Raw genomic sequence first — 21,885 nt, 5'->3', positions numbered from 1 at the left:
GGTGTCTGTCTGTTAAATTATTTTTTAATGTGTCTATTAAAAAATACAACAGCTGCATCAACAACTGCTGCAACAACTAGATCAAAAGTAGGACTATGCGGTAGGTGTTTGGTGGGCTTCTGGGACGAACGAATGGATCGAATCGGGGATTTGGCGCCGGCATTAACATGGAACCAATATAAATGGCATGCCAAATTGTAGTGGATGAACAAATTTGCCGCTTCATATGCGAGAGCGGCAATAAAAACTTGTAGAGCCAACGCCAAATGCGATTTGGTGGGGCATTTGTTTTAAATTACCCTGGCGTGTAAGTGATGAACTGGTGTTGGTCCGGCCGGTAGTGCATATAGCACAGCAAATTGAGCAGTCGGCATAAAACAACAAAATAGCAAGCCAACTGAGCCGTTTTGCGGCCCCACGAAAAAAAAAAGAAATTGGAGCATTGAACTCGCCCTCGCCAAGGGACTTCCCCAAAAAAAAAAAAGAAAATACATGATGAGCCATAAAACTATTGCAGTTATTTGGAGTAGATTGCACGGGCGGCGATACAGAGATACTTATGGGATAAGGTGGCCCCCAAACGGAATAAATATTTTTGTAAGCGGCCAAAAAGGCGATTGCAATTCAGGCCAAAGCTCCGCTAATGCCAACTTATCCAGTTCCTATCATAAATACGAGTTTGTGAGATGGCAATTTTCCGGCTTCGGAACTTACACTCATAAAAATTAATTTCTAAATTTTGGAAATCTCGCCATTGAATCGGCCTACCTTTGAAAATAGAAAAAAAATTTCTTGTTATTAGAAAATTTTCCTTTGAATACAGAAAACCTTTCTTGATGGAAAAAATTCAAGAAAGAATTTTTCTTAAAAATAGAAAAATGAAAATCTCATATGTTTGTTTTGCCATCGCAGCCAAAACATTTTTGTACGTATTTAAGGACAAAATCACTTTTGAATATATGAATGAAATGACCCTAGAATATAGGAAAGTAGCCATTGACTTCCTTCGGCTGCCGAATGTTAACGACAAGAAAAACCATGGTACAACTATACAAGGTAGTCTCGTCGGCAAAATGTAGTCCGTTAACGATACTGACAGTCGTGCGAGTAAAAGGGACAGCGATATCGCTCAAGCACGTTAACGGACTAAAAGCCGAACGGTTAGGCAGCCGACGAGACTACCTTCTATAATTGTACCATGAGAAAAACGAAGTGGGACGAAGGGCCTACCCGGCTACCGACTTCTCTGATCCCCCGAGCGTCAGTTGTGAAAAAAATTCGTGAGTGATGGACGTGATTTTCAAGCGGATAAGAGCTGAAGCCTTTTTCCGAATATTCAAAGGTATGTAAATATGTATATAATTTTTTGTATAGCGGGCGTACAATTGTATGTATGTAATTAAAGGATACATTTCAAATCTCTTTACCAAGCGTATACCAATTTAGGTGAATTGTTTTTTAGCTAAGAGCTACGTACATACATACATTTGTACATAAATTTGTGGGTGTACAGTTCTATAATAATTTTATCTTATTACTCGCATTTTATTTATTTTTCAGAGTGAAAATACCTGCAGTTGCATCAGCCAAATAATTTGTTTGTCGAAGCTGTAATTTTGTTTTAAAACCTTCTAAGGTAAGAAAAATATGTTGTATTTGTTTGACATACTTATGTATGCATGTAAATATCTATGCATGTACGCGGCTCACCCGATCTGACACCCGATTTTCAACCCTTTCATATTCTGCTCCTCTCTCTCGCTCGCTTGACCTACGCGTCGCGACGTTTCTCTCTTCACCTTCTTAAAACTGACACGATCTGCCCTGCTTACATTCGGTCTCCCTTCGCGCAAAGGACTGTATGTAAATATATATGTATGTATGTACGTGTCTCTCCCGTGCCTCTCTCTCTGTCTGAAATTCGATTTTCAACCCTTCATTTTCTACCTGTCTTGCTCCTCTCTCTCGGTCGTCTGTCCAACGTGTTTGTATTTTGGCTATTATTAACATTACATTATTTCAAAAAAGTTATTTATCTAAAAACAAATCATTGATATCCCAATAACTCTTTTTTTATAGATGAGGAAAGGCGAAGAAAATGGATCACCTTAGGTCATATGAAGTTCAACAGACCGGGTAATAATAATGTTTTCTTGAGTCAAAAATGTGTTATTTAAAAATGTTTAAATGTTAAGTGTTAAATGTTTTAAATGTAAATAAATATAATATGCAAAAGAAAAAACCAAGTTACATTTTATTTTTAGGGTTTCAGTGTTAATATAAAACTTCCTTTTAAGAAATATTATTTCTTAAATCAAGAAATAAAATTTCTTGAAAGGAAATTTAAACAAGAAAGAATTTTTCTTGTTTAAAAGGTGCCTTTCTAAAAAACCCTTTCTTGTTTTAAGAAATTTAATTTCTTGAAACAAGAAACAAACCACCTTTGAAACAAGAATAGCCTTTCTTGTTTTAAGAAATATTTTTTCTTGTTTTTATGGTGGCTTTCTAAAAAACCCTTTCTTGTTTTAAGAAATTTAATTTCTTAAAACAAGAAATATTTTTTCTTGTTTTAATGGTGCCTTTCAAAAAAACCATTTCTTGAAACAAAGGTGAGGTCGCCTTTGGCAAAAATTCAAGAAAGAATTTTCTAGATTTTAAGGAAATTCTTCGATTTTTTTTTATGAGTGTAGGAGCTCGGAAAATAATATGGGAAACGTGGAAAAATATTTTTTATTTCCTCTAGGATTATATTTACTTGTAATAAAACTATATAACAATAAAACTCGATTTTATTTAGTTTATGAAAAGCGTCTTGGCACTCTATAGCGATCATCAGGCGACATATCTACTTGGTAGTAGTTGTACACAACAAAAGAGAAAATAAAATAAAGGACTGCAATATAGAAAAATAAAAATATACATTTTAAATATATTTGGAAATATAGAACTCACCTAAAGGAATTATCAACCAGTGAGTAAAGAAAATACCTATGCCACAGAAAACTAAGGATGAGCAGACCAAACATCGAAAGCCCTGCATAAAAAGAAGGGAGGTAATAATATTCTAAAATAAAAATTAACGGATCAAGTGAACCTTTAAGACACCAATTAATAGCATGAAACCAGATATAATAAATGTTGCTCCACAAATACATCCAATCACAAGCACTGAAAGTGGCAGCTTCTGCTGCTTTACGAACTCCATGATAAGAGCTAAGTTCGATTTTTTTGGATTTAATAATAATTTTGACAACAACAATTCCCATAACCCTTCTTAGAATTTGATGATTTCAATGTTTCACGATTTAACTTATTATCGAAACTTATTTAAAATTATCAAATTCCAGTCGGGCTTTCACAATTTTTTAATGTCTACTCACGAATAAAAGCGATTCCAACGACTATGTTGATACATGCCCAGAAAATGCAAGCCCTGTATTTAGTGCAAATATTCAATTTTTTTAAAATGTGAAACTTCTTGCACATTCTATTTAATAATCAAAATGTTGATACACAGATTTTGACACAAAAAGAAAATGTGTAATCAAGTAAAATTTAAAGGCAGTTAAGGTTTGCACTTAAGAAAAATATCACATCTACTGGAACACTAGCAACTGCTACATTGTTACCAAGTTACCATACTAAAAGGTGACCCCTTCTGAGACTTTGATACATTTTCCCACCTCAATATGGACATGGGTAAAAGTAAGCAAATAATGTCAATCAATTACAGCATTAAACTTTCCCCATTTAGTTAGCCGTTGAAGCGTGGAAAGTGAACACAGTGTCGCCGTCCAAACACCTGAACCCTTCCATTCCCATTTCCATTTCCACTTCGTCCACCTGTTAACTAATCAAATAACTGAAGCGACACGAAAATACCCAAATGTGGTCATGTCAATGGTTTTTGGCCGCCGGCGCTGACAGTGTCCAAATCCAATGCAAACAAAAGTGCAAATGAGTTCGAGAGTGCGACGCTAAAATGTTTGCCCAAGCCAAAATGTTAATGGTAATGACAGCTCCGAGAATTCGTTAACGAAGCACGGGCACGTATGGGTATCTGTTTCTGTAGTTCAGATCCCCGGATTCGAATTCGGGTGAGCCCTCTGTGTCTATTACAATTTCCATCAGTGTACATCAGTGTTCGTCAGTGCACCCAAAGGCCAACAAATGCCATTAAAAATTGCCACGTGAAATGTTTTCAAAAGCCATCGGAGTTCCTGGTATGCTAGCTCACATCCGAATCCTTCTTTTAGCCAACTAAATTAAAATATTTACGGGTAGATCTGCAGCATGTATCCCAATTATACGCGACCCAAAATATGATAGTTAGATGGCCAGACCAAAAACCAAAGCCAAACTAAAACCGCACCAAGAAGACAACCCGGCTAAATCCCATAATTAAGCTTGTATGCATGTCCTCGTCCTCGTTGTCGTCCTGGTCGTCCTGTTCGTCCTTTTTGCGTGCATGTGATGTATTAATTTAGAGAAAACCCCCGCCCACCCACTCAACCGCCGTGGCAAAAACAACTACCACATGGTCGACAATGGCAACCGGCAACCGGCAACGGCCACAATTACACCTACAGGAAGGCAGAGAGTACAGGACAATGGCAATGGACCCCGGGATTTTCGAGGGGCGGGATTTTTGGTTCCCTGGGATCCAGGATCTGGCGGTCTGAGGGTCTGGGTGGAGCAACAGCAAAACTATTTCACAGCTAAAAATGCTGTTATGCGTTTATATTAACACGGATGTGCCCGCACACACACACTGATACACCCCGACATCCTGACACCCACTATATAGTATAGTAAAGTCCTGGAGCACGAGGACACGTAGAAAGGTAGCCAGCATACATTAGCAGGCACGTAGGATGCAAACTAACTGTGCCATTGGACCAGAAATAGTATCAGCGATACGAATCATATGCGGCAGCGCCAAAAACGCAGACCTAGACCAGACCAGGTCCTTTCGCTCCTCCCCCTCCCCTTCGTTTAACCACCCACCCAGGATACACCTCATTTATCCCCCATATAGCCATCCGATCCGGCGATGCGACTTGGTCGCACACAGGCATGTGGCATCCACCATTTGCGGGGGCTGTCCAAATAGAAAATGAAAATCCAGATATGCGGATAGGGATATCAAATAGAAAGCCTGAAAATAGAAATAAAAATCATATGCCTTTCAGAAAATATTCCATAATTATAGATACATTCGCAGATTCATTCTATGCCGCATTACACAATACAGTATTTTCATTTGTTCCTAATAAACAAAAATTGAAATGCAATTCATTTCAGTGAATTTTTCCATAAATATAGATGCAAATATGCAGGCTCATGTGCTGCTGTTTTATACCATTGTTTGTTCAAGTCTTTGAAATTTAAGCAGCTTGTGGCATGATTCGTGTTATGTGTTATTAACATATTAAATAGTTGAATCCAATAAATGTGTGCTAATCGTTCTGTCCAATTTGTATTTATGTTTTACTTTTATTTTGAATTAAATATACATATTATTTGTGGTAAATAATATTTAAATTAACAAGCTCTAAAGCAATACTAATGCACAATTGATTTGCCTTTATTCCACTTTCAATTTATGTGTTACAAGATTGCATTTGCATTTTACAAATTATATCAAGAAAAATAATCGTTTTATCTTGTATTTAACAGAAACATTTGTGAACATTGATTATACATTATACACATTGTTTATACAAATGTGTTTAAGGACTAATATTTGTACACATAAAAAAAGCACGCTACGATCAAATCGATATGCGCAGGGTAAGTTTCTGGTATTTATACGTATATCGTTTGGTAAAATTGACATATTTAAAAAAGGTTTGTACTCAAATTTTATATTTCCCTACAAATATTTCATTATCTAATTATCCAGCTTTTCTAAGACATAGAAGATTTAAATTATTAATCCGTTCCTAAAACTGGTGAAATTCCCCTCGCAATGTGCAAGTTTCGTCACACGCTAAACAGTTGGCAAGTATTATAAGGTTTTGGGTGGGGTGGCGATTCGGGGTTTTGGGGACGAACTCTGTAGAGAGGGTTCGGTTGAAGCCGTAGGTGGAGATGTATCCTTTGTGCCAGCATGGAGCGGGTTGGCAAAAGTTAGTTACGAGTGCGAACAATGATATTACGTAAAATATTTTGAAACTGCTGCCGTTGTCGACCTGCTCTCTCAGCTTCGCTGTTTTCTGGTAGGACGGTAGCAGTATGTGTGGGTGATACGGGGGCGTAGAATGGCAAGAGGGTAGGTGGGGGGGCGTGGCCAAACAGGGAGTTTCTGCGGCCATGTGGCATGTGACAGCAAAACGCTGCTGACTCCGGCTCCACCTTTGCCGTAATTGTGTCGCACATGACCCCTTTGGTCGGAGGATGGCACCCTTTTCGGAGATCGCAGAAGGACAATGAGTGGGTCTGAGTGCAATAACCACAATTTCAGATTGAGATGGAGCCCATCCTCAAGCCCACACCCATCCCATTAGATACCCTCCTGATTCCTCTGCTAGCCTAAGCGTAAGCTCATTACGTTTTGGCTTTGTTTTGGACTAATTAAATTTGAATGACTATTTTCACTTAAAAACTTTTTGCCCCAATGGTTGGGTTTTGCTTCTGCTCCTTCGTTTTGTTTTTGTTTTTGGCTTTATATTTTTGTTTTTGTGTGTTTGGCGGTGGCGCCAGGTTTTGTTCAAATGTTGCTGGGGTTGGCTGCTGGTTGGCTCTGAAACTCTTGAGTGAGCCATAAACAATGCGGCTGGCAGCCTGGCTAAAAACCCGACAAACGCACCCATTTCAGACCTCATGCTCCAACCCCGCCCCGTCTAAAAATGCCAAAGTGTCGCACGGGTGTCACACAAAATATTAGAAATGATACTTAACCACAGAATTGCAGAGCTTTCGCTTTTCGGATCGAGTGGGTGTGGGAGTTAATTGTTTGCGGGCCAACCGTTTTGGCCCCCTTTTTGGCCCCCTTTTCTCGCATCCGAAATGCCAAACTGTGAAATTAGCAGCCGGGCCAAATGGCAACCGGAAACGTGCCGCAAGCCGGATATAAGCAACACTGGGTGCACCGAAATCAAAAGGGGATGAATTCCACTCCATTCCATTTTATTCCATGGGGGGAAGTTGACAGCAGCAATAAGCCAAACCATGCTAAAAAAAATAGAACACAGAAAAAAACTCTTTTCAATTAAAATCAAAATTGTTCGCTTGGCTGACCTCAAATACATTTCATGATTTTATTAGCAGACCAATAGATGAATTCGCGTATTTAAAACTTAATGCAATCGCTTTCACATTTGCTTTCTGCCTTTTCATTTGCGGCCATAAATAGCCAGCGGGATAAAGGATATTAATGGATTTTGTTTCAGCCGGCTAGCCATACATTATCTATATGCTTAAATGCAGACCGAAATGGAAATGGAAATAAAAGGAAATTAATAATAAGGAATAAAGCCGCCGCCGACAAACGATGCATAAATAAATAATACCTACAAACGTGCGTCTCCGGAATCCCGTAAAACCCGGACTCCTGGAATCGTGGACTCATGGACGAATGGACTCCGGCAAGGGCGTGGCGGAAAATCAATAACAACAAAACATTATTCGTCTGACCAGCAAAAACGACAACTACAACTACAAAAGGCCACTTGATTGTGGTGCACAAAAATTTAATTGTGTTCAATTGAAATGAAATCAAATGAAATTTGCGTGCAATTGTGTCTGTTGTTCTAGTTACTGGTGCTTGGGACCGTAATGCCAATATCTGGATTTAGCCAAATTGTTGGTTCAATTATTGTGGGATTGACTCAAAAAATGTAATATAAAAAACAAAATACTTACTGTATATTAGGGTAACAAATATCTAAAAGATATTATTTTCAAACGAAATACAAGTTTTGACGATGTTTTTCGTTGAGTTTCTCCTAAATTAGTTGTTTTAACTAAAAATCCAATTGTTGTATCCAGCTAATAGCACAATCAACAATCCACATCACTTTCAAATAGAAAGGTCTACATTTTTTTTTTGAAAAAACTCGTGCAAAAATTAAAGGTATCAGATTTTAACGTCAATCGATCGGGAATTTAATTACGAACTCAACAGTTTAATTCGAACATCAACAGTTCAAAATGGACATTTTATTGGTTAGTTAAAAATCATAATTTTTTTTTTTAATTCTAAGTACTATTAAGTTTATATATTGCAATTTCAATTTATAATATTAAAACTTCGATTTACAACATATTTATAATGAATTTTGAGTAATCCTTCTCTAAGGGGTTTTCTCTCAGATTTTAATTTCCATTTTAGATTTTCGGAATTATAGACAGGATAATTATCAAATCGCAAATAATAAAGATTGATATAAGCTTTCACACATCCAAAATATCCCCTTGAAAATTCGCCGATTGCAATCATTTTGGATGAGTACTTCTATCTTTCAACGAGGCCATCCCAATCGATTGCAATGAATTTGTGGTTTTCCTCCCCGGCATTAAGCTCAACCTTTGGCTGTTCAACCAATTTAATATCCGTCATTCCTTCCCCTTTAAAAATCGAGCACGTGGAGCGCTTTCGGCCGTGTTTTTTGGTATTCTGGTGTTTTTGGTGTTCTGGTGTTTTGTATGGTATGGGATCGCCCGCAGTGCTGGCGGCAACATCCAACTCGTTACCAAAAAGCTAAACCGTGCAAAATCAAATAAAAAGCTATGGTAATTGGCTGTCGGTTGTAAAATTTTACAATCATTTTCCAGCGTTTTCAGTGCGTTGTGTGGAGTTGCGTTGCGTTGCGTTGCCCGTTTTGTGGTTGAACTAGGGAAAGTTTGTTTTTGACAAACTAAAGCAAATGTGTCTGTGTGTGCGTAAAAATACATAATGCGGCACGTAAATGCGCATTAACAGGCGTTGCAGGCACACTGGCATTCACACAAATAGAAATACAGGACAGACGATGCCAATATCAATATCCGTGGGTCTGATTAAAATGAAATATGAACATTAACCGCATTTGTTTAAATATACATCGAAACCGCACACACTGCGTGCAAACACTCACACCATTTTCTATATAGAAAATGGGGGAAAATACGGGAAAGTGGGAAATGGGAAATGGGCTATGGGTCCAAAGGCTTAACTAGGGGACTGCGGCTATTTGGTTGCGTTGAGATAATAGACAAACACACAAAACTGCGGACAAGAACATTTAATAATGAAATTGAATTTACAATTATTTTTGTTTTGTTTGCCAAAGCACACACACACACACACGGCACACACATACGCACACATAGACGTGCTCAAACAATGGATGCCAGGATGTGCGAGTATGTGGGCGGAATAAATATTTGATTTGCATTTAAAGCTGCATACATCAAAGCAACTTCCCCCGTCAGCGTCGGTTTATGGTTAAAATTTAATTAAAATCCCTTTGTTTGCCCTTGCTGCGGTGACCAATTACATAATAATTAATGCTAGATTAATGCTGCCAACTCCTAGAGCCGAGAGAACAATGCAATCAATCTTCATGGCTGCCACCGCTGCCGTCGCCGCGAAATAAAGTAATCCAATGCTCAATTAACGCAGACAGTAAAATCTTAAGTAATTGCAATAAAACAGACTACCCCTCGAGTACATATATTTTATAAAGTCCCTTCTTCTTTTTTTTTTGATGGCAGAGGCGCGAATCCTGGGCGACCTGCACCCAAAAAAAAAATATAACAGAGATGGAGATGCGAAAAAAAAGATGCCATAAAATCAACGCCAAGGCAGCGACAGGATGACGACGAGGTAAGTCAGCCAGGACTTTCTGGCTGAAGAGTCAAAGCGACTTTCGCCCCCTCTGTTATTTTCGGGCCCCCGAAATGAAGAGCTTTCACATGTCTGGCGCATAAAAATGGAGCGTTGTTAAACGCACCGCTGGGAAAACGCGAAAAGCGGAAGAAGACGCCCCCGGAAACCGGAAGAAAACGGTGGCGCAAATGTCGCGGCCCAAGTTGCTGGTGTCAGTGTCTAAAAAAAAAGGCAAAAAAACATCAGCAACTTCACATCAGCAGCAGCGGCGGCATCAAAAATTGCTTATGTTTTCATAAAATGAAGCGCAAACAATTTTTTGACTGAAAAGCATAATAAAAACAAAAATACAACAACAACGGGGATGGGGAAAAGGGGACGGCTGCTAAGCAAAAATCCCCACTCCCCAACCTTCTTTGAGAGGCTGTAATCTGATTTTATTATAATTTTGATTTTGCTTTCTTTTCATAAATTTTATAACAAACCCCAAGCAGGCCGTATGCAAAAAAAAAAAAAGAGGAACACAAAAATAAAGCGAATGAATGTGGAGTAAAAAAAAATAAGAATCAACAAGGAGAATTGAGCCCAAATAAAAACAAAGCATGCGCGTGCCTCCCAACAACCACGAGCAATAATCATAATAGCACAACACCACTGCGGTCGCCGAGTGAGGTTAACTAAGGTTAGGGCGGTATTAGGGGGTGGTATTTCCCGGGGTGCCACGCAGCGGTAGTGGGCGGCCAAAGGTAAAAGGTAAAAGGGGCGGGGCAAGGACGCATTGTCTGTCTGCCGACGGTTTCCCTACATTTTTGGCGGCTGCCAAGCAGGCGTAAAATAATAAACGCGAAATAAAGTGGAAGCCCACAAACAGGAACACGCACACACTCACACCCACGCATACCCACCCACATGTGGTGAGCATACACTGGGGAAAACATATTTTATAAAATAAATACCTATTTACAGAGCACAAAAAAGTGGAAGAAATAACTATAAGTAAAATGTGTCTTCTGAGAAGAATGGAATATTACTACAAATTATAAATGTCAAATCAACGTAAAAATACAAGAAAATTATTTAAGAAGCCTTTGATAAAAAATAAAAACAGTTAATATCATAAACTAAACCAGAAAATTATGACATCATAATCTAGTACACTTTTCAATAATAACTGAACAACAACTTTTTGTTTTTAATCCGTAGAGAAGGAATTTAAAAACTTAAAACCGTATCGTATTTATCATTTTTACAGTATTTATTAAACAGTTTATCTTAAAATACGTTTAAAATTTATACGAAAAATGGATAAGCCTTTTACCTAATATGATATCTCAATTTCATACCATTTATTATTCAGTCTGATATAATATATTTTTATATTTATTTATTTTAAAAATTTTTTTAAATATTTCAGTACTTTACATGTTCTATATATTTTTTATTATTTCAAAATGCTCATTTTGTCTCGGTGTATATATGTGTACGACTTACTAAGCCAAGGATACACGTGGAGCCAAGATGGCGACTGGAGACTGGAGGTCCTTTGGCAACTGGAAACTGGCAACTGTGTCTTTGGCCTGCCCAGCGAAGCGTTTACACTGATTTTCGCTTTCAGTCAATTTTAAAGACAACTTGAAGCCGCATAACCAACCAACACCATCAGTAGAAGCAGCAGCCTCAGCAGCAGCAGCCCATTTCCCTTCTGCTACATTTTTAATGAGATTAAAATAGGCTCACACAGTGCCAACAACACGGAAACAACAAGCAACTTTCGCACAAACACACGCAGTCACTCGTGGGATGCGAAGGTGTGTGTGCGTACTTTATGGCAATTTGGGGACTTGTACAGGATTTTTTCCTTTTGGCCTTCACAATGAGTCCCGCCTCCTTGCCCCCCACAAGTCGAATTTTAAAGAGTTGCCTAAAAGGTTTAAGAGATTTGACGCTTTCGGTCATGTGGTCCTGATGGGCGGCGACCTTATCCTCCGGCCACCTTCGGCACAGACTCCATGTCCTCCTCCCGGCCACTCATTAATCTACAACGCATTAATTTCTCCGCCGCAAAATCCAATCTAAATTACATAAATCAACAAGCCGTAACGAAGCCTGCTGCTGTGGGTGGAGTGGAATGGAGAGGAGCCCTCGAATGTCCTTCGTCGGTAGTTGGCATTTCCCATTTCCACACTACCCAATTCTCCCCTCACTCTCGGTAATTGGGTCACTTGTATGCGAAAAAGCAGCGAACTGTTGCATGCAAAGTACATGCGACATCAAGGAGGAGGGTTAGGGGTTGGGGGTTCTCCAGGCAAAATTGCGATGCAATCTAACAGCTACTTTGTCAAGCAGCAGCTGCAACAGAAATTGCAGCAGCAGCAGCAGCAGCAGAGGACTGCGACTACATTTCGATTGGAAGCTTCGATTGCAGTCAGCTGGCATCGGCATTCGCCGTTTGCCGTTCGCCATTCCGCATCCCCCGCCAGATTTGTGTGGCCTAATTAATTAATTGAAATTCATGAATTGCACATGCGACTGGCGCTTGAAGAATGGCAGACATCGCACTCAGTCGGGCGTTTATTTCGAGCTGACAACGATCCCACAGCCGAAGCTGCATATTAATTGCAATCAAAGCTCAATGGGCAACGTTTAAAACTAAAGGGAATGGATTGGGTAGGAAAAAATGAAGGGGGGAAAAAGGGCGGTGAAACTGGGGCTAAAAGCCGCAGCGAAAGCCGCTTAGGCACTCGGGCGTGTTTTAATTTATTAATGGGAATCCATCGAGCTGCGTTTTTCCTCGATTCGAATACCCAGACCAATTCCAATTCCAATTCCAATCCCTGATTCCGTTTCCAATCCCCCTCTATGGCCACAAATCCAAGGCGGCCGCCGTTTGACCTACTGCCGCTTATCTGGGCGACGCGTAATTTTGATTATTAAGTGCCACTTAATTTAGTGGGCGTGTGCACTGGGGGACTACTACCTTTTCCCAAGCCGAAAACACAAATCCAAAATCCGACAAACCAATAGCTATTCGAAATATTGAAATTGAAATTGTCAATGTGCGACGACGGCGGCTTTAGCTCTTAAACCAATCGAACTGGTTAGCACCAATAGTGGGGATTGATATCTGGATCTGGTTTTCCCCCGTGGCGGTCGTCGGTCATTTGGGAAACGCCGGTAGCCCGTCTTGGCCATTGATTAAGAAATTCATGATATATTTGTGTCAGATAAGCGCAGCGAAAGGTTTCCATTTTCGATTTACTGCGAGTGGGCAAGAAAAAGTAAGTCCATCAAATATTTACATATTCCACATGTCGATTGCTCGATGCCCAATGCCTGCTAAAACGTGGGCAGGATCGGGGCATAAATCAGGTTGGAAAAGTGCTCGACTGGTCCGACAAATAATGCTGAAATTGATATTCAAACGGGGGGCTGGAAAAAATCAAAAATTAATTTACCCACCCCACAGCCGCTTTTCAAAGGCAAAACTTTGTGCCAGCAAATTACTCAACTCGACTCAAGTTGCGGTTCTCAAGAGTGCATAATTAAGAGCTGTTTAGTTGTGGGTTTTTGGTGGAAATATCCAAATAGCTACATATATTTAAGGAAAATATTGAAGATATTTTGGGTATGTAAATTAAATAAAATGTAATGTAAGAGGAAACTTTATGACAGCAGCCCAATTTTTAGCTAAAAGCTTACATAAGCCTACGACTCAAGGGGGTAAGATGGCCTAGTCAGTTGAAAATGTTTTGAAAATATTATGGATCGTCTCATTATTCCCTTAGCATTTGAATTTTCTACCTATTTTCGAACTTGGCTCTCTCTCTCGCGTAACAGCGGCGAATATCGTAAGTGGCGAGAGCCCACATTTAAGAGAGTGCCAAGTTTAAGAGCATGCGCTCTTTTCGAGTTCGAAAAAGCACGAAGCGATTTTGGCGCTGATTTCAAGGGAAAATAAAGGCTGCTCCTGAGATACTGAGATACAATATGTAGGTGTGTGGGTGTGCATATCGAGTATGTGTCGGCATGTGCGAAAATCGCGGATGTAGGCCAATGGGTAGACGACGACGTCGGTGGAACGACAGCGACGACAAATACACGAGCAACACAAGAGCGCGGCATAGTATGCCACACAAATGCTGAATAGTTGCGGAAGGTTATGAATTTCCGTGAGAAATTACTACAAGTAATATGTGAGTGTTATATGGGCATGCAAGGGGGGTGGCGTTTAAGGGTGGGGATGTGGGCCCTAGGGCTGCGAATATACGTACATTGGTAGGACTCGCTCGTGTGTGGCCACGTGAGGCGTTATTCGCCAGTGAGTGTGCTCATGTGTGCAGGCCGATAACAATGTTGCACTTGCTAATGCATTAATTTTAATGCACTTTCGGCTCGGAACGGCTCGATTCGACTAGAAACTAGCTCCCTCTCTCTGCTCACTTAATTACTTGAATGCACCGCAAACTCACCAAGTCAGGGGTTATCCATCTTGCTTCCGATTCGCCTTATCCCTTAAATGAATGGGATAATGCCACTGCATATATATATATAGATAGAATATATATCATGCACCCAGTTCGTCATTATCGCAAACGCTTTTGTCTTCGGGAAACTCGGGGAACCGGATCCCGAGGCAATGGCCAAAGAATCCTTTGCTCCTTTTGCCGCCTGACACTTTTGTGACATTGTGCAAATGAATAATTGTGCTTTTCTTTGCTTTGCTGGCGACCACAACAACTGCACATCCGTTCCACATCGCTCGCTCAATGTCTCCTCATCATGATTATCATTATTATCATCCACGTTCGGGGTCATCATCGCGTTCATTGTCGCCTCGGTTGGCGAAAAGCACGTTGCTCATTCGCCGGGTGGGCCATTGGCCATCATCATCGTCCTGTTCATCACCATCATCAGAGGGCCAGAATGTCCTGTTCTAGCCAGCCTGCTCGGCCATCGCCGTCCGACCGCAACAAAACAAGCAGCTAAACAGTCGCTTAGCCCAGCCAGCCTGACTACTGACCCCTTTTCAATGGACATCCGTTGGATTTAGCCCTGTCTCCACGTCGGCACTCGGAAAAAAGAAGAGGTAAATGCGAGAAAAGCCGACAAAAAACGATTTTGGCTTACCATTTAATTTATAAGCTTTTAAACATAGCTTTTTTGTTATTGATTAGAAAAATCCTCAATTGCTACCATAAGTTATTCTAAATCCATATATTTGTGGTCAAACATTTTCATTAGTCAATATCTAAAGTTATTTGTATTCATTTAAAAAATATATTTATTGGCATTATATTTTCTTAAATTTATATACATTTATATATATTTTTTTATTTTTGATAACTATTTGATTAAGATAAAATTGTATTTTACTAGCCTTACAATGTTTAAGATATATTTGTTTAAAATGAAATCCTTTCTTTTAGGATCTTTTTCTGACTGGCTCTTAGTGACATATGTAGCTTGTACACTTTTCTCTCAGTGCACTATCGCCACTTGGCCAACGTTCGGCGTCCGAGTCGCCACTGTTTGCCATTCATTTTGTTTCTGTTTGCGCTTTGATTGACGGAGAGCTGTGAGCTGGTGAGCTGAAAGCCGAGAGCTCCTCGCGCTGCATGCCCTTGCGCTTGTCCTTTCGGAAAAGGAAAACCAATGCCATTGCCCTGCCCCAGCATTATTAATGATTTTTCCAAAGTTTTGCTACATTTTATGCTACATCTTCTGGCCCGTTGGACTCTCGCCTGCTTTTTGTCTTTCTGGTGTTGCTGATGTTGCTCCTGATGTTGCTGCTGCTGCTGTTGTTGCTGTTGCTGCTGGCTGGCGTATTGTTGATTGTTCTTTTATCTCGTCTCCGTCAATTCGTTGCGTTATATTGCTGTGTTCCATTTGACTTTGGGTTTTGAATTTCCGCCAGATCCCACGGGTTCATTTCCCGCCAGCTTTTTCCAGCTCTATCTGCCCCGATTTTCAGCTTCTGTTTCGACTATTGTTGCTGTTTCTGATTCTGTTTTCTGGCTCGGTGTTTGGCCAACGTATTACGCTTATTTGCCCGGTTTCGGTTTCGGTTTCCCCCGGACAACATGGCTGCCGCCGCCGCTCTTTGCATCCTTGCTGTTGCAACTTCCGTTTCCGGCTTTTTTGTCCGGCATCCTTCTCTCCTCCGCCCCATCCACCCTCCATTTCCTCCTAGATAAATACTTGTCAATCAGTTATTAATTGCTTTTCAAATTTATTGAATTTGCGGTTGCTTGCAATTTGGCTTTGCTTTCTTCTCCATCGTTTTTGTGGCCCTCTCGTGATTGGCAGAAAATGCTGGCATCGTTTTTATATTTCTTTTTTTTTGTGTTTTTTGTCCTGCTTGCTGGATTTTGTGCATGTCAGCCCAAGGTTCGGTTCATTAAGCTGCATTTTTCAGCAATTTGCAACCAAACCGAGTCAATTCGATGGCATTCTACGCATTTAGTATTGAAGGCATTTGCAACAAAGCAAATGGAAAAGGAATGGCCCACAAGCCAATTCAAGTATCTAAATGCACAAAGTGAAGAGATATTGGGAACATAATTGTTTGAGTGTATGGGACAACATAATTGAACATTCTATTCTAATCGGAATTGAAAAGCCCAAAAGGAGTTTTTTTATTCAGAATAAATTGATGGGAAATTGAGGTATATTTTCCTATATTTTACCTAACAAAGAAAACATAACTTACCAGTAAAACCAACTGTCTTAAAAAAATAACATTTCTAATTAAGAATTTATATAAAATTTAAACTTTTTAAAATTGTAAACCAATAAAATATTTTAATATTTTCTTAAAATTTCTAAAAAAAATTTTCAGGGATTTTAAAATTTTTAAATATAATTAAAACTTACAGTTATTGAAATTGATAAACAATAAAATAGTTTTATATTTTCTTTAAATTCCGGGGATTCTTGCTGTGATTTTTGATATTTATTACCTTGTTTATTATATTGCAAGTGATTTTTGATATCAATTTTATATTTCCACATTTTTTCTCTTTCCAGGAAAGTATAAAATTAGGTTTTTAAACAAACAAGACATTAACCTTAAAGAAATCAGTTAGATTGCAAATTTCGCCGCATCTAGCTCACATTCACCGCTCTCATTTGGCATGCATGTAAATATGTAAAGCAATTTGCCACTCTGCCAGCCATTTGTTTGGCTGCCTTTCATTTCGCAGGCTTTTGCCGTTTTGATGGCGCTCGTTAATTGCATTTTCCTTGGCCAGGTGATAGACAAGCCGCGAAGCGAAGTGACTGCAACTCCGTCGGCCCGAGTCTCCCGATGTTCCCCGGGATTTCCCCGAGTTTTCCAATGCGAACTGAACTGATGTGATGTGATGTGCCGCACGATGTGCAATGCGATGCCAGGCAATGCGATGCGGTGAGGACAAGGACAAGACATTCGGATGTGTCAGTTGCGACAGTTGGAACAAAGCGATATTTAACCAAGGTGACAGGTGGAAAGCGGGTAGAAACCGGAACAGTGTGCGTGAAAGGTATGTGGCCGCAGAGCAGAACAACAAACAACGAAATGCAATTAGCAAATAGATGTGGCCGTGTGTGGAAGCCTCTCTGTATCTCTATATTGCTGTCTCTTCTCTTCTATCTGTGTGTGTTTCATTAAATCCACTGCAATGTTTAATAAAATGCACACAAAATAGTTTTTAAAAACAAGTCTGCCATGCAGTAGAAACAATATGTTCCACATTTTATGCCATGAAGTAGTAGTTTGAAGCAGAGAACAGCAGCAACAGCAGCAGCACATATGCATGCAATGGACTCTGCGCCTCACTAACTTCAATTGCTGTGGCAGAAGGCATATGTAGAGTAGAAAGCCACAACTTTCCCATAGTCACCCCCTCATACAGTCCATGGTTTGTCTTACTTTTGTTTTTTTTTTTTTTGCCCTTTATGGCAGCTAAAACGCAGGCAGCATATGCAGATGGCCTCGTTGTTGCAGCAGCAGCAGCAGCAGCCATAGTTGCTGTTCGCGCATCTGCAACATCTTGTTGAGCTGTCAAAATATGCTTGTTAACAACATTTGTTGCACCGCAGCCACAGCAACAACAATGCAAATACACAGCAAAACACAACACACAGCAGAGAGCCAAGTCTGAAGACCAAACACTAAAGACTAAAGACTAAAGCCGGCGAGTGGTGCAGCTGCTTTGGCCTAAACATGTTTGCTGATGCGATGCGATGCTATGTATATATCCATTTAATTTCTGACAGCTAGAAATTTTTAGTTTAAAAGCGACAAAAATAATCATGGAAATTGCCGTTTTTCTGGCTTTATCTCGGGGTAAACTTTCCATAAATAGGAAAAATGGGGGCGGGGTCGGGAGAGGAGATGTGCAGACGCCTTGGGCGTGCGTTTGTCTAATAGATCAGCATCAGCGGCTACAGAAGGCGAGCTGCAGCAGCTCAAATGTGTTTCCAGGCCATTTATCATCTGCTGCCCGCTGTCTGCAATTTCAGCGGCGTTCATGTTGCAGCAACAGCAACAACGAAGGCAGCAACAGCAAAAGCAACAGCAACATCAGCTAAAAACTAAGCTGCAGCCTCGAGCCTCGGCTTGAAATTCGAGCAGCGTGCGCGCACAAGGTGTCTACTTTTCAACGCCCCAGCCAGAGAGAACTCCAGACTACAGAGCTCCATGCTACATACTCCATATCGCCAGACCAAAAACCCAGCCCACTAGCAACTCCTTTGCAGCCACTGCTGGTCAGCCCCGGAGACTGGCTCATTTACACTGAAATTATTCCGCATAAATCATCTTAATGTTGCGTGATTTTTAGACGGCCTTTTAGCGTCTCCCGAATGTCACTTAAAATCTGGCACATTAAAGTCAGCACACAAAAAGGCAGGAGGCAGAAGAGAAGAGAAGCCGAGGGATGTTTCAACACCAGATACGAGCATAAATCAAAATTAAATAACAGGGAATGAACTCCACTCCGCACTGGACGGCTTTGTGTAATGGAAACCCTTGTTTTGGCCAAAAGGGGAAAATTTAAACATTGAACAAGCAAAGCGACAACATAAAACTCGGGCAACAATATTAAAATGAATAAGGAATGGCGTCTGTTTAGGCAGGTTAAATAAAGAGTTTTAGGTGTCCAAAGAATATTTCTTTTTGACAGAATCAAAACGAACGAATTGGAATAAACTCTCCATGTATTTCAAGAATTTATACACCCAACAAAATTATTAATATGAAACGATAATCAATTTGGTATCTATTTTGAGTTACTATGCGGCATCTCAATTTGATATGCTCGCAATGTGTGTCTTTTTCCACCCACTATGTAGCGCCATTTTACCAGTATTGCATGGTAAAAACGACATGCGTATTAATACCAGAAATTTACTATGCCCATATCAATTTGATCCCGTCTCTTTTTTTTGTGTGTACACCTGACTGCAGGTGTGGGCATTGCAAGTTTAAATTTATTTATGCTTTTAATAGGGCCCTTGGTAAATATGGAGCTGAAATTCCCTTTTGATTTTCGTCAGTTGTCCCAGAGGAATTTTCGCAACTCAGAGGCGCTTTAGCTTTTGGCAGTTCTGAGTTCTCGGCTTTAAATAAAACAAACACACAAAAACAAACTCAAGGCAAGGCACAACTCTCGGGCGAGGAAAGCTGTCAGGATTGAGGCTAAACTTTTTATTTTTATTATGTCTCAGCATCTGTTGCCTGGCGAGACGGAGAAGCAGGCGCACTTAATACATAATTCGTGTACACATTATAATTACAGGCGATGCGATGTGGCCCCGGCCATAACATTTCGGTTATGGGCCCAAACAAAAAGCTACCAACTGATTTTAGACTTAGCAGATCAAAGCCCACACGCACCAAACACATGACGACGCACTTTGAAGTTGATTTACTTCAGCTTGGAGTTGGCGTTCGCCGGAATCACATCTTTGAGTTCGCAGCACAAATGATACTTTGTTGACGTTGATGTTGCCACGGGAGAATCATGTATATATACAACGCATTCCACATGAGAATAAAAGAAGCGAAAAGAACAAGAGAAATTTCATTAGAATCAGAGCCGTTCGACGGGTTATTGTTTTTGCCAGACACTTTTATGGGGCATTCGCAACTTACGCCTTCGTTTTTGGGCTTGCAGCGAGCCCTCTGCAGGAATCGCATTATCACCGGCGGCATGTGCTCCTTGTACATCGCATAGTGCCGCAGGACGAGGCGGCAGGAGCTGAAGTGCACACAGCGGCCCTCGCTCTTCTCGGGCGTCTGGCAGCTGGACCCCACTTCAGAAGAAGGTCAGGCAGGCACAGTGAGAAAATATCAAAAGATGATAAGAGTTTAATGAAATTAATGGAGTTAGGAATGAGAATTTAATTCATTTGTTCATTAACATTTGTTTAAATAAATGTATTACTTTGTATTATAATTTTTTAAATTTGTCATATTTATAGGATACTTTTTGAAACTAAAGAATATTATTTCTTGTTAATTAAAATCTCTTATCATAAAATTATAAATCGTGCCAATAAATATGTGTCAATTATCTAAAAATATATATTTGTAAATTTTTCAGGATTGTTAAGTGTGAGCTTTTGAATAATACCTTCGATTAGTAAGGACTCGCTTATTCGGTTTTTAAGACTTAGGTATACCGGGGTTGGAATATAAATTAGAGTTAAGGATAGAAAATATGAAATACTTATTTTAAATACAGATTATTCTGACAATAATAATAAAATATTTATAATAGTAAAAATGTAAGATATTTTAATTAAACCAATTTTAAACAGCTCTACTTTAATTTTTAGTCCGAGTAATTATAAATACTTTTTAATTTCGCTATAACATCTCAATTTACGAAGTCAAGATTGTAAATTTGTGTCCTAAATTGCTCTCCTCGAATGCCAATCAAAACGGCAAATCATTTTACAGAAGTATTGTTTGCAACAATGGGGGGATATCACAATATCACAGAGACATTCTGTTTTTTCATGTGTGGATGGATATACATATATCCATAATCAATGGCTTACGTGTGTGGCCGAATGTTGATGGCACCTGAAGGATGAGGAGGAGGAGCCCCAGGAGCAGGATGACGAAACTGAACGGAATCAATCGAGATGTGCGCCGCATTGTGAATTTACAATTTCGGAAGCAGTTGTTACGCCGCAGACTCTTCCGGGAAAGATGGAAAGATGACGATGCGCGGCAGTACTATATATCTGTATGCTCTGCTATATATTAAAGTCGCGTTAAAGTCTTAAGAGCTTTAAGCGCTGGAGAGTGGAATCCAGACTGAGTCTTGGACTGGGTCTCGAACTGGAATCGAGTCTGGTCTGGGGGGCTCTGTTCTGGCAGCAGATTGTTGCTCAAGTAAACAGCTTGGGCTTGGGCAACTTTTGATAAGCGAGTGAAAAAAATGGGTGGATGATGGCTATGTCGGGGGAAAGGGGGGTTAGGAGGTCGCTCTCTTATCGACGGCGTGCAAAACAAGAGGCCAAAAAATATGTACATAATATGTAAACAAAGCACACAGATACTCCGCACCCACGCCCCGAAAAAGGGGCAGCTCTGTGGAGTAGAGCATCGTAGAATCCATAAACACATGTTTGAGGCGGCGCGTACCAGTTTGAACTTATGCCGGGCGCCTGCCGGGTTGCGTGGGGTTAAACGTTAACGCTAACAAAAGCAAAGGCAAATGGAAATTTATTATACATATACATGTATTTATATTGCAAAGTTCGAAATGAATTCTAGCAGCTGTGGGCTCGCAGCGAAAACCCCAGAGTCACCGTCTTTATTCATCTTTGCAGCTGGAAAACCACCAATATTTGCACAGAAAGAAATGAAATAAATATGGGATAATAAAATTAATAAAAGTAATAAATTCCAAATATATCCCAAATACCAAATAAAAGATAAAAACCATTAAATATAATACAATAATAATAGTCACCAACTAAACTATCTTGATCGAGATTATAGCCTTTTGCTGATAACTTACTTAACCAATTGTTATCTTATAGTTTTAATTATAAATTAGCATTAGATAAAAATA

General features: G+C 39.9%; 2 protein-coding genes and 1 long non-coding RNA gene across 3 annotated transcripts; 1 reads left to right on the top strand and 2 right to left on the bottom strand.

Moving 5' to 3' along the window:
* Positions 1 to 285: 285 nt before the first annotated feature.
* On the top strand, positions 286 to 2,249 carry LOC138913632 (uncharacterized). Its single transcript, XR_011419439.1, has 3 exons — positions 286 to 1,342; positions 1,561 to 1,636; positions 2,080 to 2,249. It is a non-coding gene; the product is annotated as an uncharacterized lncRNA (long non-coding RNA).
* A 482-nt stretch (positions 2,250 to 2,731) lies between these two features.
* Positions 2,732 to 3,538, bottom strand: LOC108060189 (uncharacterized). The gene is made up of 4 exons (XM_017145766.3): positions 3,381 to 3,538; positions 3,095 to 3,213; positions 2,953 to 3,034; positions 2,732 to 2,893 (listed from the first exon to the last, which is right to left on the bottom strand). The coding sequence occupies exons 1-4, from the start codon at positions 3,484 to 3,486 to the stop codon at positions 2,799 to 2,801; spliced, it is 402 nt and encodes a 133-aa protein (XP_017001255.2). The 5' UTR covers positions 3,487 to 3,538; the 3' UTR covers positions 2,732 to 2,798.
* Positions 3,539 to 19,487: 15,949 nt separating this feature from the next.
* LOC108060185 (uncharacterized) lies at positions 19,488 to 21,162 on the bottom strand. Its single transcript, XM_017145762.2, has 3 exons — positions 20,861 to 21,162; positions 19,950 to 20,110; positions 19,488 to 19,785 (listed from the first exon to the last, which is right to left on the bottom strand). Exons 1-3 carry the CDS (start codon positions 20,958 to 20,960, stop codon positions 19,723 to 19,725), a joined length of 324 nt encoding a protein of 107 aa, XP_017001251.2. The 5' UTR covers positions 20,961 to 21,162; the 3' UTR covers positions 19,488 to 19,722.
* Positions 21,163 to 21,885: the final 723 nt, after the last annotated feature.

Source organism: Drosophila takahashii, chromosome 3R (genome assembly GCF_030179915.1).
Source record: "Drosophila takahashii strain IR98-3 E-12201 chromosome 3R, DtakHiC1v2, whole genome shotgun sequence".
NCBI lineage: Eukaryota > Metazoa > Arthropoda > Insecta > Diptera > Drosophilidae > Drosophila > Drosophila takahashii.
The sequence above is the reverse complement of the archived record's forward strand: the minus strand, read 5'-3'. Positions and strand labels throughout refer to the sequence as shown.

Excerpts from the sequence above, each read along its gene's own strand:
- LOC108060189 (XM_017145766.3), bottom strand. The coding sequence starts at position 3,486 with ATGTGCAAGAAGTTTCACATTTTAAAAAAATTGAATATTTGCACTAAA. Across the intron at positions 3,214-3,380 it reads CGTTGGAATCGCTTTTATTC|CTCTTATCATGGAGTTCGTA; the intron begins GTGAGTAGACAT and ends AATCGAACTTAG. Across the intron at positions 2,894-2,952 it reads CTGGTTGATAATTCCTTTAG|TCCTTTATTTTATTTTCTCT; the intron begins GTGAGTTCTATA and ends TCTATATTGCAG.
- LOC108060185 (XM_017145762.2), bottom strand. The coding sequence starts at position 20,960 with ATGCGGCGCACATCTCGATTGATTCCGTTCAGTTTCGTCATCCTGCTC. Across the intron at positions 20,111-20,860 it reads ATCAACATTCGGCCACACAC|TGGGGTCCAGCTGCCAGACG; the intron begins GTAAGCCATTGA and ends CTTCTTCTGAAG. Across the intron at positions 19,786-19,949 it reads GCAAGCCCAAAAACGAAGGC|TATCATTTGTGCTGCGAACT; the intron begins GTAAGTTGCGAA and ends ACGTCAACAAAG.